The sequence below is a fragment of the Ambystoma mexicanum genome, chromosome 6q (assembly GCF_040938575.1).
Source record: "Ambystoma mexicanum isolate Mex_15411 chromosome 6q, UKY_AmexF1_1, whole genome shotgun sequence".
NCBI lineage: Eukaryota > Metazoa > Chordata > Amphibia > Caudata > Ambystomatidae > Ambystoma > Ambystoma mexicanum.
In genome coordinates this window covers 1,664,513,830-1,664,538,001 of record NC_090937.1, presented here as the reverse complement: position 1 = coordinate 1,664,538,001, position 24,172 = coordinate 1,664,513,830, and the positions used below count along the sequence as shown (strand labels likewise).

The 24,172-nt window shown below is 50.9% G+C and overlaps 1 protein-coding gene across 1 annotated transcript in view; it reads right to left on the bottom strand.

Moving 5' to 3' along the window:
- The window catches only part of HTRA2 (HtrA serine peptidase 2), an 88,905-nt gene extending 65,279 nt beyond the window's left edge, over positions 1–23,626 (bottom strand). The window contains exons 1-3 of the mRNA XM_069632510.1: positions 23,180–23,626; positions 2,658–2,862; positions 1,110–1,304 (exon numbers count right to left, since the gene is read on the bottom strand). Coding sequence (XP_069488611.1) covers positions 1,110–1,304; positions 2,658–2,862; positions 23,180–23,598 — 819 coding nt within the window. The 5' untranslated portion in view covers positions 23,599–23,626. The remainder of the gene's footprint in view (positions 1–1,109; positions 1,305–2,657; positions 2,863–23,179) is intronic.
- Between the last annotated feature and the right edge of the window lie 546 nt (positions 23,627–24,172).

Below are 24,172 nucleotides of genomic sequence, written 5' to 3'. Positions count from 1 at the left end.
ATGGGGGACCTTCTAAAAACCCGGCTCTTCGACTCAGAACGGGAAGGAATCGAATGCAACACTCGCACCCCATGAAATTAATACAACTGAAAAGGACTGGGGAGTAGGCCGGAGTGGAGCACACAGAAGTAGAGAGGTGTCTGAATGGGAGGGAGACACAGGTGTACCCATCCCCATAGAGGGTCAAACCGGAAACAGGGGAGCAAGATGGGTTCACTGAATTGGACCACAGATAGAGGGCCTTAGATGAAAGAGGGAAAAGAGGAGGTGTCCCGAACTAGGAACTGATGGACCATCGGGCACATGGAGCACGTCACTGCGAGGGGGTGGGGGTGGCGTTTGCTGCACACCAGGATGTACCAAGGGGGAAGGGATGGGGCGGTGGTGGAGTTGGTGCTTCCACTGAACAGCCCTGTTCAGGACCCACACCTCTGCACGCAACAGTGGTAATTGTAGCCCACCAGGATGTATGATGGGGGACGAGGTATATGCCGCAGGCAGTCAAAACAGAGGAAGGAGGACTAGGGTACTGCCACTTACCAACTCCACTAAAATAAAAAAAGAAATATATATTTTTTTTAAAACTCATCCTTCTACATACTCCTCTCAAAACCCTGAACCAAACACAACTATAGCTCCAGAGCACAACAAACCGCATGCACTTCACTACACCACAACAACGAAACAAATCACACTGCCTCGCTCAACAGCACATGATGGCTACCACCCGAAAAACACCTACACTCAGCGAATGGTGCAAACAGAACTGTAGCTGCCAACAGCACGAGAGCTTTCTTGCTCTTTTCTCCTGCTCGGTCCTACCAACTTATCCCACCCTCTCCCCCCTTGCTTTACAGATTCGCCCGAGCGCCAAGAAACCACGCAGGTGGCAACAGAGCGCGGTACAAGAACTTTTAACATATAAAAGTAGTATTCTAGAGCAACGTGTCTCACAGTGAAATGAAGCCAACATAACAAACACGTATGTCAGTATGTTCAGCCACATTATTTGCCTGCGAAGACAACCATCCAAACAAGAAATTCAGAGTGCGCCAAACAGAAGGAAAAAGAAAAAGGTAATATTCGGCTGGGCATCGCTGCCCACTCACATCGATGGCAGCATCCGTCTGAATGTACTGGATGTCACATCCAGAGAGTCCCAGCTCCTTGCTCCCACGCTGTGTCGAGCTCACAATCCCAGACGTGATGGTGTTCTGAAGCGCAAAGGGGCTTCCCATGGCCACTACAAACTCACCCTGGCGCACATCCGCCGAACGCCCCAGCGGCAACGTGGGAAGGGGTAGCTGTTGAGAAAGAAGGGGAAAGGTAAACTGAGGCTTAATAATAGAAGGCAGCAATAGGGCCCATCTCCTTTCAAACGATCAGTCACATGTGCGCCAGCCAACATTCACACTGAAAGAGGGTGGTCCTGCTGGGGAATCAAGGGAACACACTGTCTCCAAGCACTACAAAGTGCTTCAGGTTCGCAGAGACATCCATTCCCAGATTAGCAGATCAGCCCTATGGAGGGGAGGCCTTTGATTGGAGCTCACGAAGTCAGCAAAATGGAACATGTAACTGGACACCAGTAAGACAAGTCGCTGGGGGGTTGGGGTTCTAATGAAGCCTGTAAAAGGTAGGAGGAGGTAGGTGTCCTTCCAAGGGTTGATACGTCAGTGTTCTTACTGAGTAGGTTTCATGGTGCGAGAAGCCTGCTGCTTATTTTTGCGGTTCGTTATTGAGTGCAATACGCCAATTCAATTGCAGAAAATCGAGCCTGCCTTAAGAGACATTTGATTCCTTCATTGTGCATCACATTATATTGATTGTATTTCAAAATCCACCTCGATGTCTCGCTGCTTCACATTTAGTTAGGAAAGGAGCTGGAAACAGCAAAACAGATGTTTTGTTGTGTTGCGTTTTATACCAAGCACAGCTACCACTTGAGGGTAGTCTCAGGCGCTCGCGTGCCTCTGTAAGAGGGCAGGGTATGTTAGTGATGATAGGATAAGCTCATAACCAGGAGGAACTGGCGTCTGTGTGCATTGATTTGCGTGTGGGAGATTGGTTCGAATCGAGACGCCCCGCCTGTCGTAACCATATGGGTAGGACTCGGTGCCTCGGATGTGTGCTGGTAGTTGTATTGGTTGTGAGAGTCATATGAGGTTTGATATTAAATACATCTTCAATAATCACAGATACATAATATATTAACTTGCAAGTGCAAGACTGAAGTACTTTTTATGTTCTCATTTCCCCTCTTCCGGCCAAACAAGCTCTTTGTTTACTTCTCTCTGCCTTTTGATTTCCTTTCAGTTCTCAGACCGGGTCACAAGAGGTCAACGATATGGAAAATAGACACCCACTATTCTGCATATCTCGCGTGATCTGCAGGTGCTTCCTCACAGAGGTCATTACAGAGTGACGGGCATTCCAGAGCAACTTTGGAAAGGGTGGGGGAGGAAAGAGGGGTGCTTCTTGAGAGAGACCAGAAGGGTAAGGGATTGAGCGACCAGTCTCACAGTGGAGAACGGAGTAAGAGGCAGTAAAGGGAACAGAGGGCAGCCATGCAGAGGGAATGCATAAAGCATAATCCAGGCAAAGGGAAGAAGCAAGGCGCTTAAGAGGAGAACAATGCTAGGCGGGCCCTTTCTTACCTTGGCGTTGATTTTTATCGTAGCAATATCTGCCACCTGGTCCACGTCACGCACCACAGCATCATACATCTCCCCATTGGACAGCTTAACACGCACTCGCCTTTTGTTGGCCACCACATGGGCGTTGGTCACAATGAGTCCATCTTGGGAGACAACGAACCCGGATCCGTTGGAGATGGGAACTTCACGGCCTGAGAACGGGTGCCTGCCACAAAACAAAACATCAGAGAATGTATTCACAGCCGCATAACATTAACCTTCCTGTTCTCTATGGTATCTCATGTCCTTCACACTCAAATATAGAAGGAGATGGTGTGACCGCGTCACCCTAGAGATGATATATGTACGCATGTGCCCATGTGCCTTTAGGGAAATTACTACAGCAGCAGTTAAGCTTTTGATTTTATTAGATCACGAACATTAAGTTCCACAAACAAAACTATAACATTTTTACAGATTCTAGAGTGGTGCCACAGCTTTGAGAATTGGTTATTAATTCTACCGTTTTGTAGTGTAATTTACACCTGACCATACACACAGACTAAACACAGAGCACACACGCCAGCGGGATTCAACTCTGACCACCTGCATTCGGTATCAGGTAACGTCCCCACACATAATGTCGCCGGGAAAAGCCATTACGACGTTATGTATGGGGACGGGTTGCAAGGGTGTCCTCCGCATGTTAAATGTAATAATGCCTCCACAAAAAACTGCGACTTTTTTGTCAGGAGAAATTTTTGCCAGGACAGTATTACATGGAACCCTGCATCCAATCAGCCTCCCTGAAGATTGCTGAGGCATGAAAGCACACTAGAAGGAGAACATCTTTGGACTGTTTGAGAATACTGTGACTGGGACCCAGAGTAGCGCCCCTGCCACCTCTCGTTTTGTTTGCACATCTACCTGGAGAATGGGGCTCCAGAGGGGCTGCACCTGGGCTACTCTTACCTAATTTTAGAGTGCCATACTGATGGTTGCTCCCTCCCCCTCCTCACTGAGAGCTAACATTGAAAATGGGGGAGAGTTGGATGCTGGCTGGCTCTACACTACAGCTAGCAGAATTCCCTGCTGCCACTGTCTGGTACACTGCCTGTCTTGATGAGGCGCTTCCCGCGTGTTACAAACGGTTACATCTCAATTGACCTAACCCACACAGTCACATCCTGCACTCTGATGTCGGGGCTACCAGGTTAGCGAGTAATCCTATCCCAAGTATGTCCCCATATCCTTAGCTATGAAGACAGCGACTATAAAGTTCACATCCGTCATTGAAGCACGTCAGAATAAAGCACTCATCTACTTATGTACTACAATATCAAATCTGAATTTACACTTAAATGTTTCCCCTGCACACGGCTTTGTCAGAGCACTGCAGCTCAAGGTCCACGGACCTGTGCTACATTCACCATCTGTACAAGTGCAGACGAAGTTCTGAGCGCTCGGGGAATGGCTCCTGTGTCGCCAAATATACCCGTGATATAGGAACCATTCGGCATACATTCGGCAGCCTCTCTGCTAAATTGAGATTTTAGCTTGGTAAAATTAGTTTAAGCTCTCGAGAAGGCCTCTTATCAGCCACTGTACTCTTTTGAATACTCGGGCACTAATTAGGGATACCGTCTCCAATTTTACGATTAAGTTCCCCGGCTGGCTTACCTCTGGGCACTCGAACGTGTGTATGGAATCTGCAGTTAGGAAATGACACCAGTAACATTTGCTGTTCATAAGCCAATACATCATAGTTGACTTTTAGACCTTCTCTAGGTCTGTATAATTTTTGGGTATTCATTTTCCAAAAATGTATCATAGAATTCCAAATAACAAAAAACAAGGCATTCCACAACGTATCATAGGGTCAAGCACACGATGGATAGAAGGAAGGGCCAGGAAGGATGCAACAAATGCCAAGTACAGGCACTGAAAGGGTTTAGGGATAAAGAGAATTCATCAGTCTATAATACGGGTGGGCCATCTGGACTGATCCAAGTGCCTCCCCTTCCCCCCATATTATACTGTGATCATTATTAGTCATTTACCCGAGGGCGTGTTAGAATGCCGCAACCTATGTTTTTCTCTCTGACCTATATAGACCTCTGTTTCTCTATTTGCGATATAAAAATAAGGCACATAAAAGCATTTAATTTAAAACATTGTGGCTCCGCTATTTGGAGTGTACTTGTAAAGATCAGTGAAAGCAGACCATCACTTGAAAGCTCCCCTTTCTGCCCTCCGGGCTGTCCCACATGCCAGGGATCCACACAACAAGCTTCCATGAGACTTCCAAAAGCGCAGGACCTGCTTCAGTGGGTGCAGGGAAAGAGGCCCCATTGGAAACGCTACTCACATGCTTCATAAATAAAACACATCAGAACGTGTCTTGGTGCAGGTGTTGTATTCAGCAGTAATTTCTTTTCTTTGCAGGCTTATCGCATAAGCATGTAATGTCATTTGCACTTTGTATCTTAGACATTCAGGTGTGTGAGTAGGTTTGTGACCTCAATTCAGCCTGATGTGCCAGCTCCATGGCCTGAGGTCTCGCGCTGGTGGTTTTTTCAAGGCCATTTGTGGCATATACAGATATCTTCTTTGGTTATGGGGCAGAATCGGAGGCGTATGTGCTGATATTTCTTGTCAGTGACTCTCGTCTCAGGGTGTGCATATCCTGTTATCTTCCCTAATAAGGCTTGCGGATGGCATCGCGTTGTGCATCCAGTTGCTGCTGGTCTTTATCAATTAGTCTGTCTCCAGAGTCTGTCTTGATTCATTTCCGTTTAATTGGCTTGGATTCGTGCTTAACGTCCAGGGCTCCGATCCCTACTCCATGCATCCGACTGTTTCAGTAAAGTTCTTCCCAAATGGTCACTTACTGTGAGGGTCTAGGAGTAAGACGGACACAAGGGTGGTATGTTGATTGGCAAAAATGTTTACGCTCAAAGAAAAGGCGGCGGCGGGGGGGTTGAAGGAAATCTTAACTATCTGTTTCGCTAAGAGGGGGTTCCCTGCCTCAACAAAACTAGCTATTGATACTGTGTCAGAATACCCAAAGTAATGTTCACCGTCCTTTGTCCAAATCCTAACCTGTCCCTCACAAGCCAAACCAAATACATAGTGAAATGGAAGAATGTTGTTCAGCTGCCGACCTGCAGCCCAGCTTTGCAGTTCAAAAAGGTGTGAGCGTACAGTGGAGTGCCTTCATGAGGTCTGAGGAGAGAACTTGTGAGAGCTAAGTGTATGTTTCTTAGTCTCTTGTATTGGGATACATCTGCCCCATGTGGATCCCGCACCCCTTCAACTGATCACCTCCACAGCTTTCTTTATCTAACTCCACTTCCACCCCTGCCAAAGTCTGTGCGGATAATTTGTGAATGTATAGTTGTTACACCCCAGCAACGGAGGAATATCATCCCCACGCGAGACCCAGACTCCCTTCTGCTAGCCACTCCCACAGCTCTCTTTATCGGACTCCCGTTCCGCCCACATCCTTGGTTTACTCTCCTGCCAGAAGTAATTAGCATCCAAAACATAAAATGAGCATCAATACAGCATGTTTGTGTACCGCCGAAGAAAATATTAGCGAGACGAATCAGGCCTTGCAAATACTTTTAAATTCCACTAGACCTGCAGGTTAAGCAATTTAGTTTACCTGCTTGACCTAAAAGAAATACACCCGACCCATAGCAACGGCTGAAAAAACGTAAGAGAAGCTTCTGTAAAATTGTCTGTCACCACAAACCCACTCAGTTTAGCACACTGCTGCCAGCTATGTGCAGTGAAACTTATTTGACATTTACTGCAAAAAAGCATAATCGTAGAGCAAAGTGAGCTCTGGAGGCCAACTACAGTGTAAGGTATTGTAGTAGATGTGTCGAATGTACAGTCTGGATGCAACTATTGATACTTCTTTTGCGTAAACATCTAGTTAGTCTTATGTATTCATAATGTAAGAGGAAAGCAAGTAAGAGACTAAGCAGAGTAGATGGCATAGGGAGCCAGAGAGGAATTCAGGGTGAGCAGTGCTTTCATTGAGCAAGGTAACTTGAAGTGATAGCTTTGCCACACAAGTGTCAATTTAATTAGCAAACCTACAGAATTGCATAGCAACTTGCTATGCGACACTCTTATTTTATGCCTTGCTTACAGGGAAACTGCTCTCGATGGGGTCCTCCCTCCCAATGAGATTCACCGGCTGAGCACCACCTCCAGCAGGACTATCAGATAGAGGCCTCACAACCCTGGCCTCATGGGAAGGTGCTTCCCAATCTAAAGCAGTGACAATACCTCGGGATTCGTCACACTACCAAAAACAAAACAAAAAAATTCTGTTATCAAGGTTTCCACCGCATGGGGCTAAGCGGCAGACCAATACCAGATGCAGGGTCAAAAACCAGGAATTACCCCGTATACAGACAAGATCAGCAAGGGTATCCAAAAACCAGAAGCCAGAGTGCAGTGCCAAAACCAGTTAAGGAAAGTTGGAAAAAAATCTAGAAACAGAGCTGCTCGCACACCAGACCGAGCAACAGCTTACCTTGAGCAGTGCAGTCTCGTGTTGCGGTCACTTTCCTAAGAGATTGCAGGCTACACAAACACCCAATCTGGAGCATGGGAAGACATCACACATGTTTCAGAGTGCCTGTACGTCCGCACACACGCTTAACCGAGCTTGTGCTGTCCTGGAAGTGTAGGGCGTGATCACTAGTAGCACGGATACTGACGCCAGTGTGCCAGAGTTTTGTGTTCCTGGACCATACTAGGAGTGGAGACACAGTTTCAAGCAATGAAAGTGTCACTTTGAGGATCGTCTGCAGAGGTCGCCTTCGTATATCTATTTTTAAGTCGTGCGTCCTGCCAGACCTGTATTCTAATTCCTCAGCATACTGCCCAGAGTGCCATTTTTCACCTCACAAAACCAGTATTTATCAGAGCCCAGAAAAACCCTTTTGCAGGTTTACCAGCATCCAAAAAATCCTAAATATTGATCTTTGTAAAGACAAAGATAAAACCCCTGGCTATGGGCATGATGATATTCTGTTAGGACCACCCCTAGCCCAAGTAATTGTAACCTGTTGCAACCCAGCATATGTTTCTAGTTGTCTACATCTTACTTGTATGTCTAGTAAGCAGTTTATTTTGCATCAACAGCTGGCACATTATTGGTTCATTTCTTAACGCTGTTGACAACATGCTAGTGTGATTCTGAAGCAGGCCCTCCCCACCTCATGTTGCAGTACGGAATGTTTCATTTGAACCAGGAAAACCAGGACCTTAAATGATTGTTTACTGTGGTTTTCTGGTGAAGGGAGCAGTTGTCTGTGACATATGGTGGTGACTGGGTGTTGGTTGCTTTAGGATTCCAAAGCGGCAAACGGTAATGTTTTCCAGACAATAAACTGAAAACAGGGAGCCGCTTCTTTATAAGGGATGCCCTTGCGAAAGATGACTGGCATGCAGAAAAGGCCTCCATGAGCAGTGGTCGAAGTGAGCGGGAGCGGTGCTCCTCTACTTCTTTTTTTTACGTTTTACCGCTGCTATAGTTTTTTTTTTTATTGTAACAATTAGTTTTTTACGAACTTTAATTACAAAACACAAACAATCACATCACAATACACTTCATTAGATGATTAAGACACACATAGGTCCACACATACATATGGGTTCAACCAATACTGTAACCCGTATGCTTCAAGATGTTACGGGACATCTCCCTACTCCAGAAGTTTTTCCAAAAAATCTATCACTGCACAAGTTAACATCACATTGTTTCCAGTTAGCACCCTCCACCACCACTCATCCATATTAATGTTAGGTGATACAAATCTGCCCAAAAAGCAAATTCGTTGAGTGGTTATTGTGGGACATTCCATGATTAGATGTTTTAATGATTCTATTTCCATTGTACAGAATCGACATAGATTGTCAACGATCTTCGGATCTTTTCTTCTCCACAAAACTTCTTTGGTTTTATATACATTCAAACGCAGCCTCAGAAACTTGTTCCGATGCCATCTGGAAGGAAATCTTGATAGATATCTTGGAACTTTGTCTAGGCAGTTACAAGACATACCCAAGTTCAGGGATGAGGACATTGACAAAAGCTGTTCTTCGTTTGAGATCCAGTTCCATTGCCGTAACTTTTTCTTTGCGAGTTGTGGCGTTGTTATTACCATTTGCCATGAGATGTCAGCTATTTTCAAGATATTCCTGATTTTATTTGCCCAAGACAAGAGAATTCCTCCATGTGGATTTTTAGTCGTTGATTCAAATATTTTGTACGCTGGAGCAATTTTTGATAGCTACATCTTTCGTAAAGCTGCAATTGATTTCCATTGAATTGTTCCATGTAATGGTTCCAGGCCCAGTTCATATCTTATTGCAACAATCAGGGTACTGCTTGGAAGTCGCAATATTTTCTTCCAAAATTTGCCTTCCAAGATGGCCCAAATTCGATGGTCAATGTTCCAACCAGCTTCCGCCCCATACGTTATTATGGGAATTACTTTTTGTATATAGAAGGTCCGTAGCGGTTGGAGGGTAAATTTACCATATTCAAAAATATGGACGTGCGACGTTTCAATTCTGCTACCCATACTGATTCACAGATCGAGCGGTTTATTTGCACGCCTAGATATCGGATTGTTGATACTGTCTCAATTGCCTCGCCTGCTACAGACCACTTAAACTGGTTGACTTTCTTTTTTGCTCCTGATGTTATTGCCATGATTTTAGATTTTTTCGTATTAATTGCAAGCTCATTTTCTTGAAAGTATGCAACTAAATTGTTCAAGAGTCGTTGCAGACCAATTTGGGTCAGGTCGAACAACACGATATCATCTGCGTAATATGCCCAGCTGATCTCCTGACCATTCACTTTGGGTGGAAATCGATGAGTATTTTCCAGATTGCCTGAAATATCTGAAATTAATAGTTTGAACAATAGGGCAGCTAATGGGCACCCCTGTTTAACGCCCTTAGAGGTTTTTATTTCATTTGTCAGATTTCCTGTAGCATCCAAGCGAACTCTTGTAGTGGTATCATTATGTAACGGGATCAATGGTTGAAGCAAGGCTGGCGGGCAAGACCATGATTGTAGTTTCATCCATAATTTATCACGGTTTATAGTGTCAAAAGCTTGACGCATGTCTATAAAAGCTATAAACAAGTTCTTTTTATTTTTCAATGCGTCAAGCTTTAATAGGCTTAGTATCAACAAGTTCACCTCCGTTCCTGTATCTTTAGTAAAACCTGTTTTTCTACAATCCATTCGCCCAGATGCATATGCCCAAGACGTTAACTTTTGTTGCAGACATGTTGCAAATATTTTTCCTATAGTGTCCTGAAGGGCAACAGGGCGATAGTTGTTCGGATCGTCCCTATTACCCTTCTTAAAAATAGGCACAATAACAGATGTTGTCCACGATGCTGGAATGGTTTTTGATGTCGATATCAGTTGGAAAAGGTTCTCGATGAAGTCAGCCCAAAGTTCCTTTTTTTCTTTCAACATCACATTTGACAAGCCATCAGGGCCTGCCGCGCGTGAGTTTTTAAATTTTTGTATCAATGTCAAAATTGTATCTTTTGATTCAACTATATCCCAAGGTTCTGGACAGACCACATTTACTTTTTCTATTTTTCCCAGTTTGCCGTTAAAGACTAGAATGAAGTGCTCTTCCCAGGCAGATGCAGAAATACCATTCGCTAGTCTTGCCTTTTGGCATAGTGATCCTGTATTCAGGATAGAGCAAAAATCTTTTACTTTATGTTGTACAATCAACTTCAACATAAGTTCTGCTCTTTCTTGATCTCTTATTAATTTAAATGATTTGAGCCAGTTTCGATATTTTACCTTTCGTTTTCTGATTTTAATCGCCATATCACAGCCTCCATTTTTTTTCAAAAGTCTTATGTCTTTTGCCAATTGTTTTTTTTCCGAGCTAACCAGCGCACTGAATACATATTTGTTAGTTGGACAAACATTCTTTTGCTGTTGTTTTTTCATACAGAATTGTTGCAGCAAGGGAGAAAAGTTTATTCTTGTCGCTAGATCATTAGACGAGTTCTTTACATTTTTGCTCAGCATCTGTATTTGTTGATTGTTTATTGTTAATCTGTTGGCTCCTTGATTTATCTCAAGTGGACAGTTATACGTTAGTTTTACACCACACCTTGTCATTTGTATGGTCAATACCAGTGCATGGTGATCGCTTTTAGATGACTTGTGTATATCCAAACGTTCAATTTTTGACCAATGTAAAGAACTGATCTATTGTTTTTTTACAGCTCTCTCGCTGCCATGTGAAACTAGGTGGAATATTACTTTGTACTCTGCCATTTACCATTTCGCAGTTTCTTGCTTTTAGAGCTTAACTCCAATAATCACCTCTTGTCAGCCCTAAGGGGGCTACAGATGAACTTACTTGCCGATCTTCATACCAAGAATAATTGAATTCTCCACAAATTGTTATGGCAAGATTTGAGCATGTTATTAAACACTGATCGATGATTGTCGTGACAGCGTTAATAAGTTGTGCTGTAGATATCGTGACTGGATTCCAATATAGACATTTCACATCCACTTTTATTTCTGATTCCATCACCAGCAACGTTCCTTGAACATAAATGTTTGGATTATATATTTCGATAACTTTCCATCAATAAGCATTGGTAACAAGTGTTATTAGCCCCGAATAACGCCGTCCTAATCTGTTTTTACCAGCTGCATTTAGTAATATAGTATAACCATCTTTTATTGGGGTTTCACGCAACCAGGTTTCCTGTAGAAATATTACAAAATTATTCTCCATGGGTAGAGAGCATTCTTGGAATAGATGATGAAAACCTCTGGTGTTCCATGAGATTATATCACACGTTTCCTCTCCACTGAGAAATGTAAGTTATGAGGTCTGCCTAAAGTTTGCATTTCCTCTCGAGTTTTTGTCATTTCTTTGTAGGTATCGCACTTCATTAGATGATTTTGGTGACTTCAGTTTAAAGTGCTGTTTTAAAACATCTCTTCTATATTCATTTGAGGATTGAGCGCTCGCTGATGACAAATTACTTATTTCCCTCCGGTCAGTTTGCTGCTTTTCCACCTGGATGTCAAAACCATAAGCTAGAAGCTCATCCTTTGCAGCGAATAGAGTTTTTTCTACTGCGTACGATTTTATGTGCAGGAATATTCTATCAGCAACATCCTCTGAAATGTATTCCACAATACAATATCATCCGAAGTAATTGTCCGAAGTGATGGGATTGTGTGCAATAAGTGCATCAAATTTCTTCGGTTCAAATTGATGTCCTTGTCATCAGGAAAGAGATTTTCTACTCTAATCTTCCAGGTCTTTGTTTTTTTACCATCAGAGGACCCTGACCTCATATTATTCTTGAGTTGATTTTGAATCTTCATTTGAGCTGAAGTCATTTTTGGATTAAACTTATGGCTATTTGAATATCTGGCTTGATCAGGCCTTTCTGCAGTGTCTGCTGTCACATCTTTAACGCTTGGATTTGAGGCAACCATCAAGGCTTTCAATCCTCCATTCCTTGATACTTTTCCTACTCCACGCTCCGGGACTTTAGAACTAGCTAAATCAGCTGGTTCCTGATTATTAGGTCCACCACCTGTGGTCACACTAGCTTCTTGAGCCATCTGGGCCTGATGCTGCGACCCTCTTCCACCAATAGAGCTCATAGTATTATCTGATTCGATGGAATATGTTGAAAGATCACATAAATCGATTGATTCGTCTTGTCGCTTGCTGATCTCCAAATCTGAATCGATTCGGGCTCTTTTCCTTGATTTTTGTATTTTGGTAGCAGTTTTCTGATCAGCTGCTTTTGACACTTTGGATGGCACATCAGTTTGCTCTTGGTGTCTCATCTGTAATTTCTTCATTTTATTACGGTCAAATAGCCCCAGTTTTTCAGGAGTAGGTAGGTTTCGTACAAATTGTTTGGTATTAGTTGATTTGCGTTTTGCACCTTTTCTTGCAGCCTTAGATGTTGATTGTACATCTTTAGGTTTATTTGAATCAAGACGCTTTTCCTCCAAATTCTTTGCGGAACCGGTAAAGATTCCAAAGGATGGCTGCTTTGACTCACTTGACGCTCTTTCTTCAGTTGACTGCTTACTCAGTTGGTTAGCGTCAGTTACCAAAACCTCCCTTAATGTGTTAGTGCTTACAAAGTCATTTGGGAATGAAACATGACTCACCACAATAGCTGGAACATTTATAGTGGGAGTTTCGATTTGCTTCTTCCCAGAAACAGCAGGACCTACTGCTCTATCGGAGTTTGGCACATTTGATATTTCACTCGTAGCGTTACATGACACAGTTTGTGATCCAGTGCTTTTAGCAGAAGTTGGTGACCGGGAGGTAAGTTGAGTGGGATGTGTTCCAAGCTGCCCACTTTCCTTATTGTCTTTATGCCTCAGCCATTTCATGCATTCAAGAACAGCATTCATAAGGGTTGCATTATCGGTGTGCGCACTTGATGCTAGATCACCTAGCCGGTAATGCCATTGCGATGAAATTTCAGCTTCTCTTTCGGTTCGAGACTGTAAGGTATTGTTATTTTGTTCAAGTTTTTCCAATTTTTGCAGGATGGTAGACAGTTGTGTACCTTGTTCTTTTATAGAGCCATTTAAAGACTCATACAGTTTCGTAAAAGGGTTTAGTGCTAGGGAAGTTGCTGCCAGCACATTATTATGTATTTGAATGCCTGCAGCCACTGATTGTCATGCCACGCGGTACTTGGCGCCTGTGGAACCGCTGGTGGCGCGGACATTATCCGGCCGTGCACACTGGTAGCTTGTCACGCCCACTTTCAGTTCCGCCCGTGCGTATGCGCGCTTACGCGGCCCGGAGTATAAATACAGCTCCTTCCGGGTTGTGTACGCGTTGCAACGCTTCCGGTTTCCCCTGTTAGTGCTGTCTGCCTTTTCGCCTGCTCTCTCTCACTGCTGGTTATACCCGATTTCTATCGGGTCCTTTTTTCCTTTTCCCCTTGTCTTGCCTTCTGCCCTTCCTGTTTTCTCCCCCTGCCTGCCTCTTTGTGTACCAGACCTAGGCTTGTTTTCTTGGATAGCTGATTCTTCTGATTCGGATACCTTCCTCTGTGATCCCCCGTGTACCAGATCCCGGCCTGTTTAAGGACTGCCTTTTCATTGCGCTTAACCTTTGGACTTGGTTCTCCCTGTGAGACTCCGTTCTACTTTCTACCTACCTTCCTTCGGAGCTTCATCATAATAACCACGGAGTATCTGCTTCAGCCGACTGCATTCCAGCACTTTCCAGCTCATTCCGAAGGAGAGTTCACACAGGTCGCTTCGGGGTTTTTTGTGCCTTTTGGCTTTTTCCCCTTACCGGCGCTCCCGGGAGGAGGCACCGGAAACCCTTTCTGGGTACACGGTGGCTTCCTTACGTGGGCGTCCCTACCTACATAAAAAAAAGGAGCGACCAAGAAGTAAAGGGAAGAAAGGTACTGGAAGAAGAGACGAAGGTGAGGAGTTAGGGGAGGGTGGCGAATCGGATTATACGTTCTCTGACGAGGATATCACCAATCCTGGTGACACTGATAGACTCGCTTTATTGCTCCGTTCCATGTCGTGATCATATGTTTGAGCAGGGTCAATACTTGGTTGTGTTATGTTAGAGCTCATACTAGTGTCCAAGTGCGACTGAGAGACACTTTTTGTTGCCAAACCTATAGACGGAGCTTCTAGTAAGGTAACATCATTGCTCAATGCAGCTTGATTTTTTAAAATCAATCCCTTCGACAGAGGTGTACTTGTCTGGGTCTGAGTCTTTGTTCGCAAATGTAAGATTGATTGCTGCAACTTTCGCAGCTCCTCGTCGCCCGTTGTAGGTTTCGACTGTGACTGAGATTTTGTCTCTAATTTAGAACTGAAGCTGTTTATTAGCTTGTCTTTTATTTGTTGATAATCAGCTGTCAAACGTTCCGCTAAACGTGCTTCGCGAGCTACTAAATCATGCCCTGATAGTTTATTCAAGTTTACTGGAGCTGTTTGTCAATCTACTGCTAATCGTTTCTGTGCAGGAATGACATTCCACAAGTTGCGAAGCAGTACTGGTTGGCTGACATATCTGACTATTACAATGTTGACAAGCTTCAGTCTGCATAGCATTTTTGTGCACCAGAATGTGTTTCGTTTTGTTTTGCGAATTTCTTTTAGCTTCCATTGTTTCATCAGAATGCTTTTTTGAAAGCTCTTCTCCTTTAGTTTCAGTCTTTTTCAAACTTAAGACGAGGCAGCACATTTTTTTCTGAAAGCAGCATTAAAGGCTTTTTGCTTGTCCTTTCATTTTGCAAAACATGCAATTTCGGAGCGTAAATCACTTCATTTTGAAGAGCTGTGTTTCCGCATAGATTCTCGTGTGGACATTGTAATGACATACATTCGTCTTCTACTAGAAGTGAAGGATTAAGTGGGGGGTTAAACACAAACGTGTTGAGCCTCGCTGAATCAGCGGATACATGAATTTGGAGAAGCTCGTGGTCTGTTACATCAAAGGGTGATAAAAATGAAGCCGTATTTATTTCTATAGCTTTATCACCCATAGCCTCTTTTGACTCAAAAACGCAAGTGAAATTGACATCCTTATCGACAGGGTTGCTTTCTACAGTGTTTCCATTTGAAGTCACTGCTGCTAATGTTTTCTCATTTGCCGCTCGTAAGTTGGATTTATAGCATGCAACTGGAGCAGCATCTATTAATGGAGCACCTTCTGTTGTTGCCACACAGCCATTGTTTATTTCTTCTACTACCAACTCAACTTGTGGCAGTGCTGATATATTTTGAGCACATTTCCATGTGCCGCCTGTATTCCATTACCGCTAACAATCGTTTTTGCTAGGGATTTTAGCGAGGGAACACCCTCGGTTGAGGTCAGTTTCAAATCTTCCAAAGGCAAATGCAAATGTTTATTCATCACATTTCCGCTTACCTTGCTGCTAGTAACCGCGGCATTTTCATTGCTGCCTTCCATCATTCTGTCATTAGTCACGTGTCTTTCTAGCAGCGTGCGTAGACGAGTGAAAGGGCCAACCATACTTCAGACGCCTGGACGGTATGGGAGCGGACTGGGACTCTCCTCGGGACTCCGCGCCCGCCAACACCTTAAGGCGGAGTCTAGGAGCCTCAGTCAAACGTTTAAAGGGGCCAACACAGTGAAAAGCAAACGCAGGTCGTTGCTGCAGCTCCTCTCTTGCAAAAGGACTGGGGCAGACTGGGACGTTCCGGAATGGTTTTGTTTTAAAATAAAAGTATAGAAAGCAGTTGAAACTTGCACTTCAAGTGCACTGCACTGAACGTTCTCTTAAACACCATGTGCATGTGTTTGGGGGTTTGTATTGGGGGTGTGTGGCGATGGGATTTTTGGAGAGCTGGGGCAGGTCAGTAGGGAACATAGTTCCACTACTTCTTTTCGTACACTTCAACCACTGTGCATGAGAGGATCTTTACAGATGGCAGGTCAGTCTCTATACTATCAGCTGTTTATAGAACGCTACTCCAGGATATTCTCAGCAAGATTCTGAAGCAACTCTTCACCTGCTTACATAAAGGAGATCCTTCACAGAATAGTCTACCTGAGCAACATCACGTTCACGTTTCAGGACAGGGGTTTTTTATAGTGGTGTGGTTTTGATCTCCATTGACAGAGGTCTGGGGATTTCGCACTCAACCGATCAAAGTAGACACTTGACCCAAAATAATCATGGAGGTTTCAATCCTTTTCTTTGAGTCGCCCTGCAGTCCTGCTCAAGAGCCCGACATAGGAGTCACTGCCTGCACGGCTTTCTAAGATTCACATGGAGAACAATGACTTGGCTGATTAACCTGCTCAGGGTCCCTTTCGGCAGTCTTTCCAGGTCCCCTCCATCTCTACAATCCCAATGACTTATTAGCAAGTTAATTGAGAACGGGCACCACCAATGCGGGGCTGTTAAAAATAAATTGCAAACACGGATGGGGGGCAATCATTTGGTGGCTTCATGACACAAGAGCATGAAATGGGAATGCTTTTCTAAACGAGTCATGACACATTACAGAACAAATGCATTGTTCAAGTTGCACAGCAACCTGCAGTTAGCGCTAGAGAGGTGATCTGTGCTGGCCAAGTAGGACATGACTGAACATCAAGATGGTGGAGTTCCGGCAGACAACGCCACAAAATACAGCCTGGTAATGTCTTGGGTGTCCAAAAGGTGGGCATTGAGCAACAGCCAGGAATATTGTTCATATAACAATCATCCTCTTGCAGCTGCCTTGTCACTTTGGAGGTTAATTCTGGTTTAAGACAGTACCTGCCCAGGATCTCGATGTATATGATGTGCCATTCATAGGGCGCCTCTGCACCCGCAGTACCTGCCCAGGATCATGCACAGGGCGCCTCTGCACCCGCAGTACCTGCCCAGGATCATGCACAGGGCGCCTCTGCACTCACCTGCCCAGGATCTAGATGTGCCATGCATAGGGCGCCTCTGCACCTGCAGTACCTGCCCAGTGCCATGCACAGGACGCCTCTGCACTTACCTGCCCAGGATCTCGATGTATGATGTGCCATGCATAGGGCGCCTCTAGTACCTGCCCAGGATCTCGCTGTGCCATGCATAGGGCGCCTCTTCACCCGCAGTACCTGCCCAGGATCATGCACAGGGCGCCTCTGCACCCGCAGTACCTGCCAAGGATCATGCAAAGGGCGCCTCTGCACCCGCAGTACCTGCCCAGTGCCACGCACAGGGCGCCTCTGCACCCACAGTACCTGCCCAGTGCCATGCACAGGGCGCCTCTGCACTCACCTGCACAGGATCTCGCTGTGCCATGCACAGGGCGCCTCTGCACCACGCAGTACCTGCCCAGTGCCATGCACAGGGCGCCTCAGCACTCACCTGCCCAGGATCTCGATGTGCCATGCACAGGGCGCCTCTGCACCCGCAGTACCTACCCAGGATCATGCACAGGGCGCCTCTGCACCCGCAGTACCTACCCAGGATCATGCACAGGGCGCCTCTGCACCCGCAGTACCTGCCCAGGATCTAGATGTGCCATGCATAGGGCGCCTCTGCACCCGCAGTACCTGTCCAGGATCATGCACAGGGCACCTCTGCACCCACAGTACCTGCCCAGGATCACGCACAGGGCGCCTCTGCACCCGCAGAACCTGCCCAGGATCACGCTCAGGGCGCCTCTGCACCCGCAGTACCTGCCCAGGTTCATGCACAGGGCGCCTCTGCACCCGCAGTACCTGCCCAGGGTCATGCACAGGGCGCCTCTGCACCCGCAGTACCTGCCCAGTGCCATGCACAGAGCGCCTCTGCACTCACTTGCCCAGTGCCATGCACAGGGCGCCTCTGCACCCCGCAGTACCTGCCCAGTGCCATGCACAGGGCGCCTCTGCACCTGCAGTACCTGCCCAGTGCCATGCACAGGGCGCCTCTGCACTCACCTGCCCAGGGTCATGCACAGGGCGCCTCTGCACTCACCTGCCCAGGGTCATGCACAGGGCGCCTCTGCACTCACCTGCCCAGGGTCATGCACAGGGCGCCTCTGCACCTACAGTACCTGCCCAGTGCCATGCACAGGGTGCCTCTGCACTCACCTGCCCAGGGTCATGCACAGGGCGCCTCTGCACCCACAGTACCTGCCCAGTGCCGTGCACAGGTCGCCTCTGCACCTACAGTACCTGCCCAGTGCCATGCATAGGGCGCCTCTGCACCCGCAGTACCTGCTCAGGATCATGCACAGGGCACCTCTGCACCCACAGTACCTGCCCAGTGCCATGCACAGGGCGCCTCTGCACCCGCAGTACCTGCCCAGTGCCGTGCACAGGGCGCCTCTGCACTCACCTGCCCAGGGTCATGCACAGGGCGCCTCTGCACCTACAGTACCTGCCCAGTGCCATGCACAGGGCGCCTCTGCACCCCGCAGTACCTGCCCAGTGCCATGCAGAGGGCGCCTCTGCACTCACCTGCCCAGTGCCATGCACAGGGCGCCTCTGCACCTACAGTACCTGCCCAGTGCCATGCACAGGGCGCCTCTGCACCCCGCAGTACCTGCCCAGTGCCATGCAGAGGGCGCCTCTGCACTCACCTGCCCAGGGTCATGCACAGGGCGCCTCTGCACCTACAGTACCTGCCCAGTGCCATGCACAGGGCGCCTCTGCACCCCGCAGTACCTGCCCAGTGCCATGCACAGGGCGCCTCTGCACTCACCTGCCCAGTGCCATGCACAGGGCGCCTCTGCACTCACCTGCCCAATGCCATGCACAGGGCGCCTCTGCACCCGCAGTACCTGCCCAGTGCCATGCACAGGGCGCCTCTGCACCCCGCAGTACCTGCCCAGTGCCGTGCACAGGGCGCCTCTGCACTCACCTGCCCAGTGCCATGCACAGGGCGCCTCTGCACCCACAGTACCTGCCCAGTGCCGTGCACAGGGCGCCTCTGCACCCGCAGTACCTGCCCAGTGCCGTGCACAGGGCGCCTCTGCACCCGCAGTACCTGCCCAGTGCCGTGCACAGGGCGCCTCTGCACCCGCAGTACCTGCCCAGTGCCATGCACAGGGCGCCTCTGCACCCGCAGTACCTGCCCAGGGTCATGCACAGGGCGCCTCTGCACCCGCAGTACCTGCCCAGTGCCATGCACAGGGCGCCTCTGCACCCGCAGTACCTGCCCAGTGCCATGCACAGAGCGCCTCTGCACTCACCTGCCCAGGGTCATGCACAGAGCGCCTCTGCACCCCGCAGTACCTGCCCAGTGCCGTGGCGCCTCTGCACTCACCTGCCCAGGGTCTTGCACAGGGCGCCTCTGCACTCACCTGCCCAGGGTCATGCACAGGGCGCCTCTGCACCTACAGTACCTGCCCAGGGTCATGCACAGGGCGCCTCTGCACCCGCAGTACCTGCTCAGGATCATGCACAGGGCGCCTCTGCACCCGCAGTACCTGCTCAGGATCATGCACAGGGCGCCTCTGCACCCGCAGTACCTGCCCAGTGCCGTGCACAGGGCGCCTCTGCACTCACCTGCCCAGGGTCATGCACAGGGCGCCTCTGCACTCACCTGCCCAGTGCCATGCACAGGGCGCCTCTGCACCCGCAGTACCTGCCCAATGACGTGCACAGGGCGCCTCTGCCCTCACCTGCCCAGTGCCGTGCACAGGGCGCCTCTGCACTCACCTGCCCAGGGTCATGCACAGGGCGCCTCTGCACCCGCAGTACCTGCCCAGGGTCATGCACAGGGCGCCTCTGCACCCGCAGTACCTGCCCAGTGCCGTGCACAGGGCGCCTCTGCACCCGCAGTACCTGCCCAGTGCCGTGCATAGGGCGCCTCTGCACCCCGCAGTACCTGCCCAGGGTCATGCACAGGGCGCCTCTGCACCTACAATACCTGCCCAGTGCCGTGCACAGGGCGCCTCTGCACTCACCTGCCCAGTGCCATGCACAGGGCGCCTCTGCACCCGCAGTACCTGCCCAGGGCCATGCACAGGGCGCCTCTGCACCTGCAGTACCTGCCCAGTGCCGTGCAGGGCGCCTCTGCACTCACCTGCCCAGTGCCATGCACAGGGCGCCTCTGCACCCGCAGCACCTGCCCAGGGTCATGCACAGGGCGCCTCTGCACTCACCTGCCCAGGGTCATGCACAGGGCGCCTCTGTACTCACCTGCCCAGGGTCATGCACAGGGCGCCTCTGCAACCACAGTACCTGCCCAGGGTCATGCACAGGGCGCCTCTGCAACCACAGTACCTGCCCAGTGCCGTGCACAGGGCGCCTCTGCACCCGCAGTACCTGCCCAGTGCCGTGCAGAGGGCGCCTCTGCACCCGCAGTACCTGCCCAGTGCCGTGCACAGGGCGCCTCTGCACCCGCAGTACTTGCCCAGTGCCGTGCACAGGGCGCTTCTGCACTCACCTGCCCAGTGCCATGCACAGGGCGCCTCTGCACCCGCAGCACCTGCCCAGGGTCATGCACAGGGCGCCTCTGCACCCGCAGCACCTGCCCAGGGTCATGCACAGGGCGCCTCTGCACCCGCAGCACCTGCCCAGGGTCATGCACAGGGCGCCTCTGCACCTACAGTACCTGCCCAGGGTCAGGCACAGGGCGCCTCTGCACCCGCAGTACCTGCCCAGTGCCGTGCACAGGGTGCCTCTGCACTCACCTGCCCAGGGTCATGCACAGGGCGCCTCTGCACCCGCAGTACCTGCCCAGGGTCATGCACAGGGCGCCTCTGCACCCGCAGTACCTGCCCAGGGTCATGCACAGGGCGCCTCTGCACCTACAGTACCTGCCCAGTGCCGTGCACAGGGCGCCTCTGCACTCACCTGCCCAGTGCCATGCACAGGGCGCCTCTGCACCCGCAGCACCTGCCCAGGGTCATGCACAGGGCGCCTCTGCACTCACCTGCCCAGTGCCATGCACAGGGCGCCTCTGCACCCGCAGCACCTGCCCAGGGTCATGCACAGGGCGCCTCTGCACTCACCTGCCCAGGGTCATGCACAGGGCGCCTCTGCACCTACAGTACCTGCCCAGGGTCATGCACAGGGCGCCTCTGCACCTGCAGTACCTGCCCGGTGCCGTGCACAGGGCGCCTCTGCACCCGCAGTACCTGCCCAGTGCCGTGCATAGGGCGCCTCTGCACCCCGCAGTACCTGCCCAGGGTCATGCACAGGGCGCCTCTGCACTCACCTGCCCAGTGCCATGCACAGGGCGCCTCTGCACCTGCAGTACCTGCCCAGGGTCATGCACAGGGCGCCTCTGCACCTACAGTACCTGCCCAGTGCCGTGCACAGGGCGCCTCTGCACCTACAGTACCTGCCCAGTGCCGTGCACAGGGCGCCTCTGCACCTACAGTACCTGCCCAGTGCCGTGCACAGGGCGCCTCTGCACCTACAGTACCTGCCCAGTGCCGTGCACAGGGCGCCTCTGCACTCACCTGCCCAGGGTCATGCACAGGGCGCCTCTGCACCCGCAGCACCTGCCCAGGGTCATGCACAGGGCGCCTCTGCACTCACCTGCCCAGGGTCATGCACAGGGCGCCTCTGCACTCACCTGCCCAGGGTCATGCACAGGGCGCCTCTGCACTCACCTGCCCAGGGTCATGCACAGGGCGCCTCTGTACTCACCTGCCCAGGGTCATGCACAGGGCGCCTCTGCACCCGCAGTACCTGCCCAGGGTCATGCACAGGGCGCCTCTGCAACCGCAGTACCTGCCCAGTGCCATGCACAGGGCGCCTCTGCACCCGCAGTACCTGCCCAGTGCCATGCACAGGGCGCCTCTGCACTCACCTGCCCTGGGTCATGCACAGGGCGCCTCTGCACCCGCAGTACCTGCCCAGTGCCATGCACAGGGCGCCTCTGCACTCACCTGCCCTGGGTCATGCACAGGGCGCCTCTGCACCCGCAGTACCTGGCCAGTGCCATGCACAGGGCGCCTCTGCACCCGCAGTACCTGCCCAGTGCCATGCACAGGACGCCTCTGCACCCGCAGTACCTGCCCAGGGTCATGCACAGGGCGCCTCTGCACCCGCAGTACCTGCCCAGTGCCATGCACAGGGCGCCTCTGCACTCACCTGCCCAGGGTCATGCACAGGGCGCCTCTGCACCTACAGTACCTGCCCAGTGCCATGCACAGGGCGCCTCTGCACTCACCTACCCAGTGCCATGCACAGGGCGCCTCTGCACCCCGCAGTACCTGCCCAGTGCCATGCACAGGGCGCCTCTGCACTCACCTGCCCTGGGTCATGCACAGGGCGCCTCTGCACCCGCAGTACCTGGCCAGTGCCATGCACAGGGCGCCTCTGCACCCGCAGTACCTGCCCAGTGCCATGCACAGGGCGCCTCTGCACCCGCAGTACCTGCCCAGGGTCATGCACAGGGCGCCTCTGCACCCGCAGTACCTGCCCAGTGCCATGCACAGGGCGCCTCTGCACCCGCAGTACCTGCCCAGTGCCATGCACAGGGCGCCTCTGCACTCACCTGCCCAGGGTCATGCACAGGGCGCCTCTGCACCTACAGTACCTGCCCAGTGCCATGCACAGGGCGCCTCTGCACTCACCTACCCAGTGCCATGCACAGGGCGCCTCTGCACCCCGCAGTACCTGCCCAGGGTCATGCACAGGGCGCCTCTGCACCCCGCAGTACCTGCCCAGGGTCATGCACAGGGCGCCTCTGCACCTACAGTACCTGCCCAGGGTCATGCACAGGGCGCCTCTGCACTCACCTGCCCAGGGTCATGCACAGGGCGCCTCTGCACCTACAGTACCTGCCCAGTGCCATGCACAGGGCGCCTCTGCACCTACAGTACCTGCCCAGTGCCGTGCACAGGGCGCCTCTGCACCCACAGTACCTGCCCAGGGTCATGCACAGGGCGCCTCTGCACCTGCAGTACCTGCCCAGTGCCATGCACAGGGCGCCTCTGCACCTACAGTACCTGCCCAGTGCCGTGCACAGGGCGCCTCTGCACCCACAGTACCTGCCCAGGGTTATGCACAGGGCGCCTCTGCACTCACCTGCCCAGGATCTCGATGTAGACCACGGCGGGCGCCGACCTCTCCACCACGTCGGCGATGAAGTTGTAGCGGCGCCTGGGCCCGTCGTGGGCCGCCCCGGGGGCGGGGGGCTCGGCGGGGATGGGCTGGGCCGCGCTGACCTCGGGCAGCAGGCACCGCAGCAGGAGGAGGCCCGGGCCCGCACCGTCCCTCCTCCGGCCCTGGACCCCCAGAAGCCCCGCTGCCGCCACCGCCGCCGCCGCCGCTCCCCCCAGTAGGGCCGCCCTGAGCCCGGCCCGCGCCCCGGCATCCCTCTCCTCCCGACCTCCGCCTGCACCGGCCCACAGGCCCCGCAGCGCGCCGCGCAGCGCGCCCCGCGGCTCCGCCCGCAGCAGCCGCCGCCCGCGGAGCAGGGCCGCCCGGCACAAGCAGCTCGCCATGGGTCTCTGACAGCGGCGCCCGCCGGCGACACAGAAGACGGACTCTAGTCCCGGCCCGGGCGCCGGCGGCGGGGAGCAGCAGCGCGGCGGCCATCTTGGAAAGGAGCAGCAGCGCGGCGGCCATCTTGGAATGGATCCGCGCGCGACCGGGACTGTCGGCACACCGAGCGCTGCGCGGGGAAAATCCTGCGCGCACCACCGAGCGCCTCGCGGAGAATACTTAGAAATCACTCACCCGGAAATGGCATTCATTCCGGACTTCATTACAGTCTAGGGTTCATTCATCTTCATGTACAAACACATGCTGTTTATATTCAGAGCGCACCCAACTTAACAAATTAACAAATTAAGGAAGATCAATACATGGAGAATGATTTAACATTACGCTTCTATTTCCCTAGAAATGAGACTGCAATTGGAAATAACACCGTTCGCTGGCATGGGGGCGGCGCAAGTTCAAGATGGCCGCCCTCTGCCCCCGCTCCGCTCGCAGCAAAGCCACAGGTCCCAGCGTACAGCTCATTAAATTCCAGAAAGAGGAGGACCGCTGAAAACGAAAGCAAGATAAAGGATG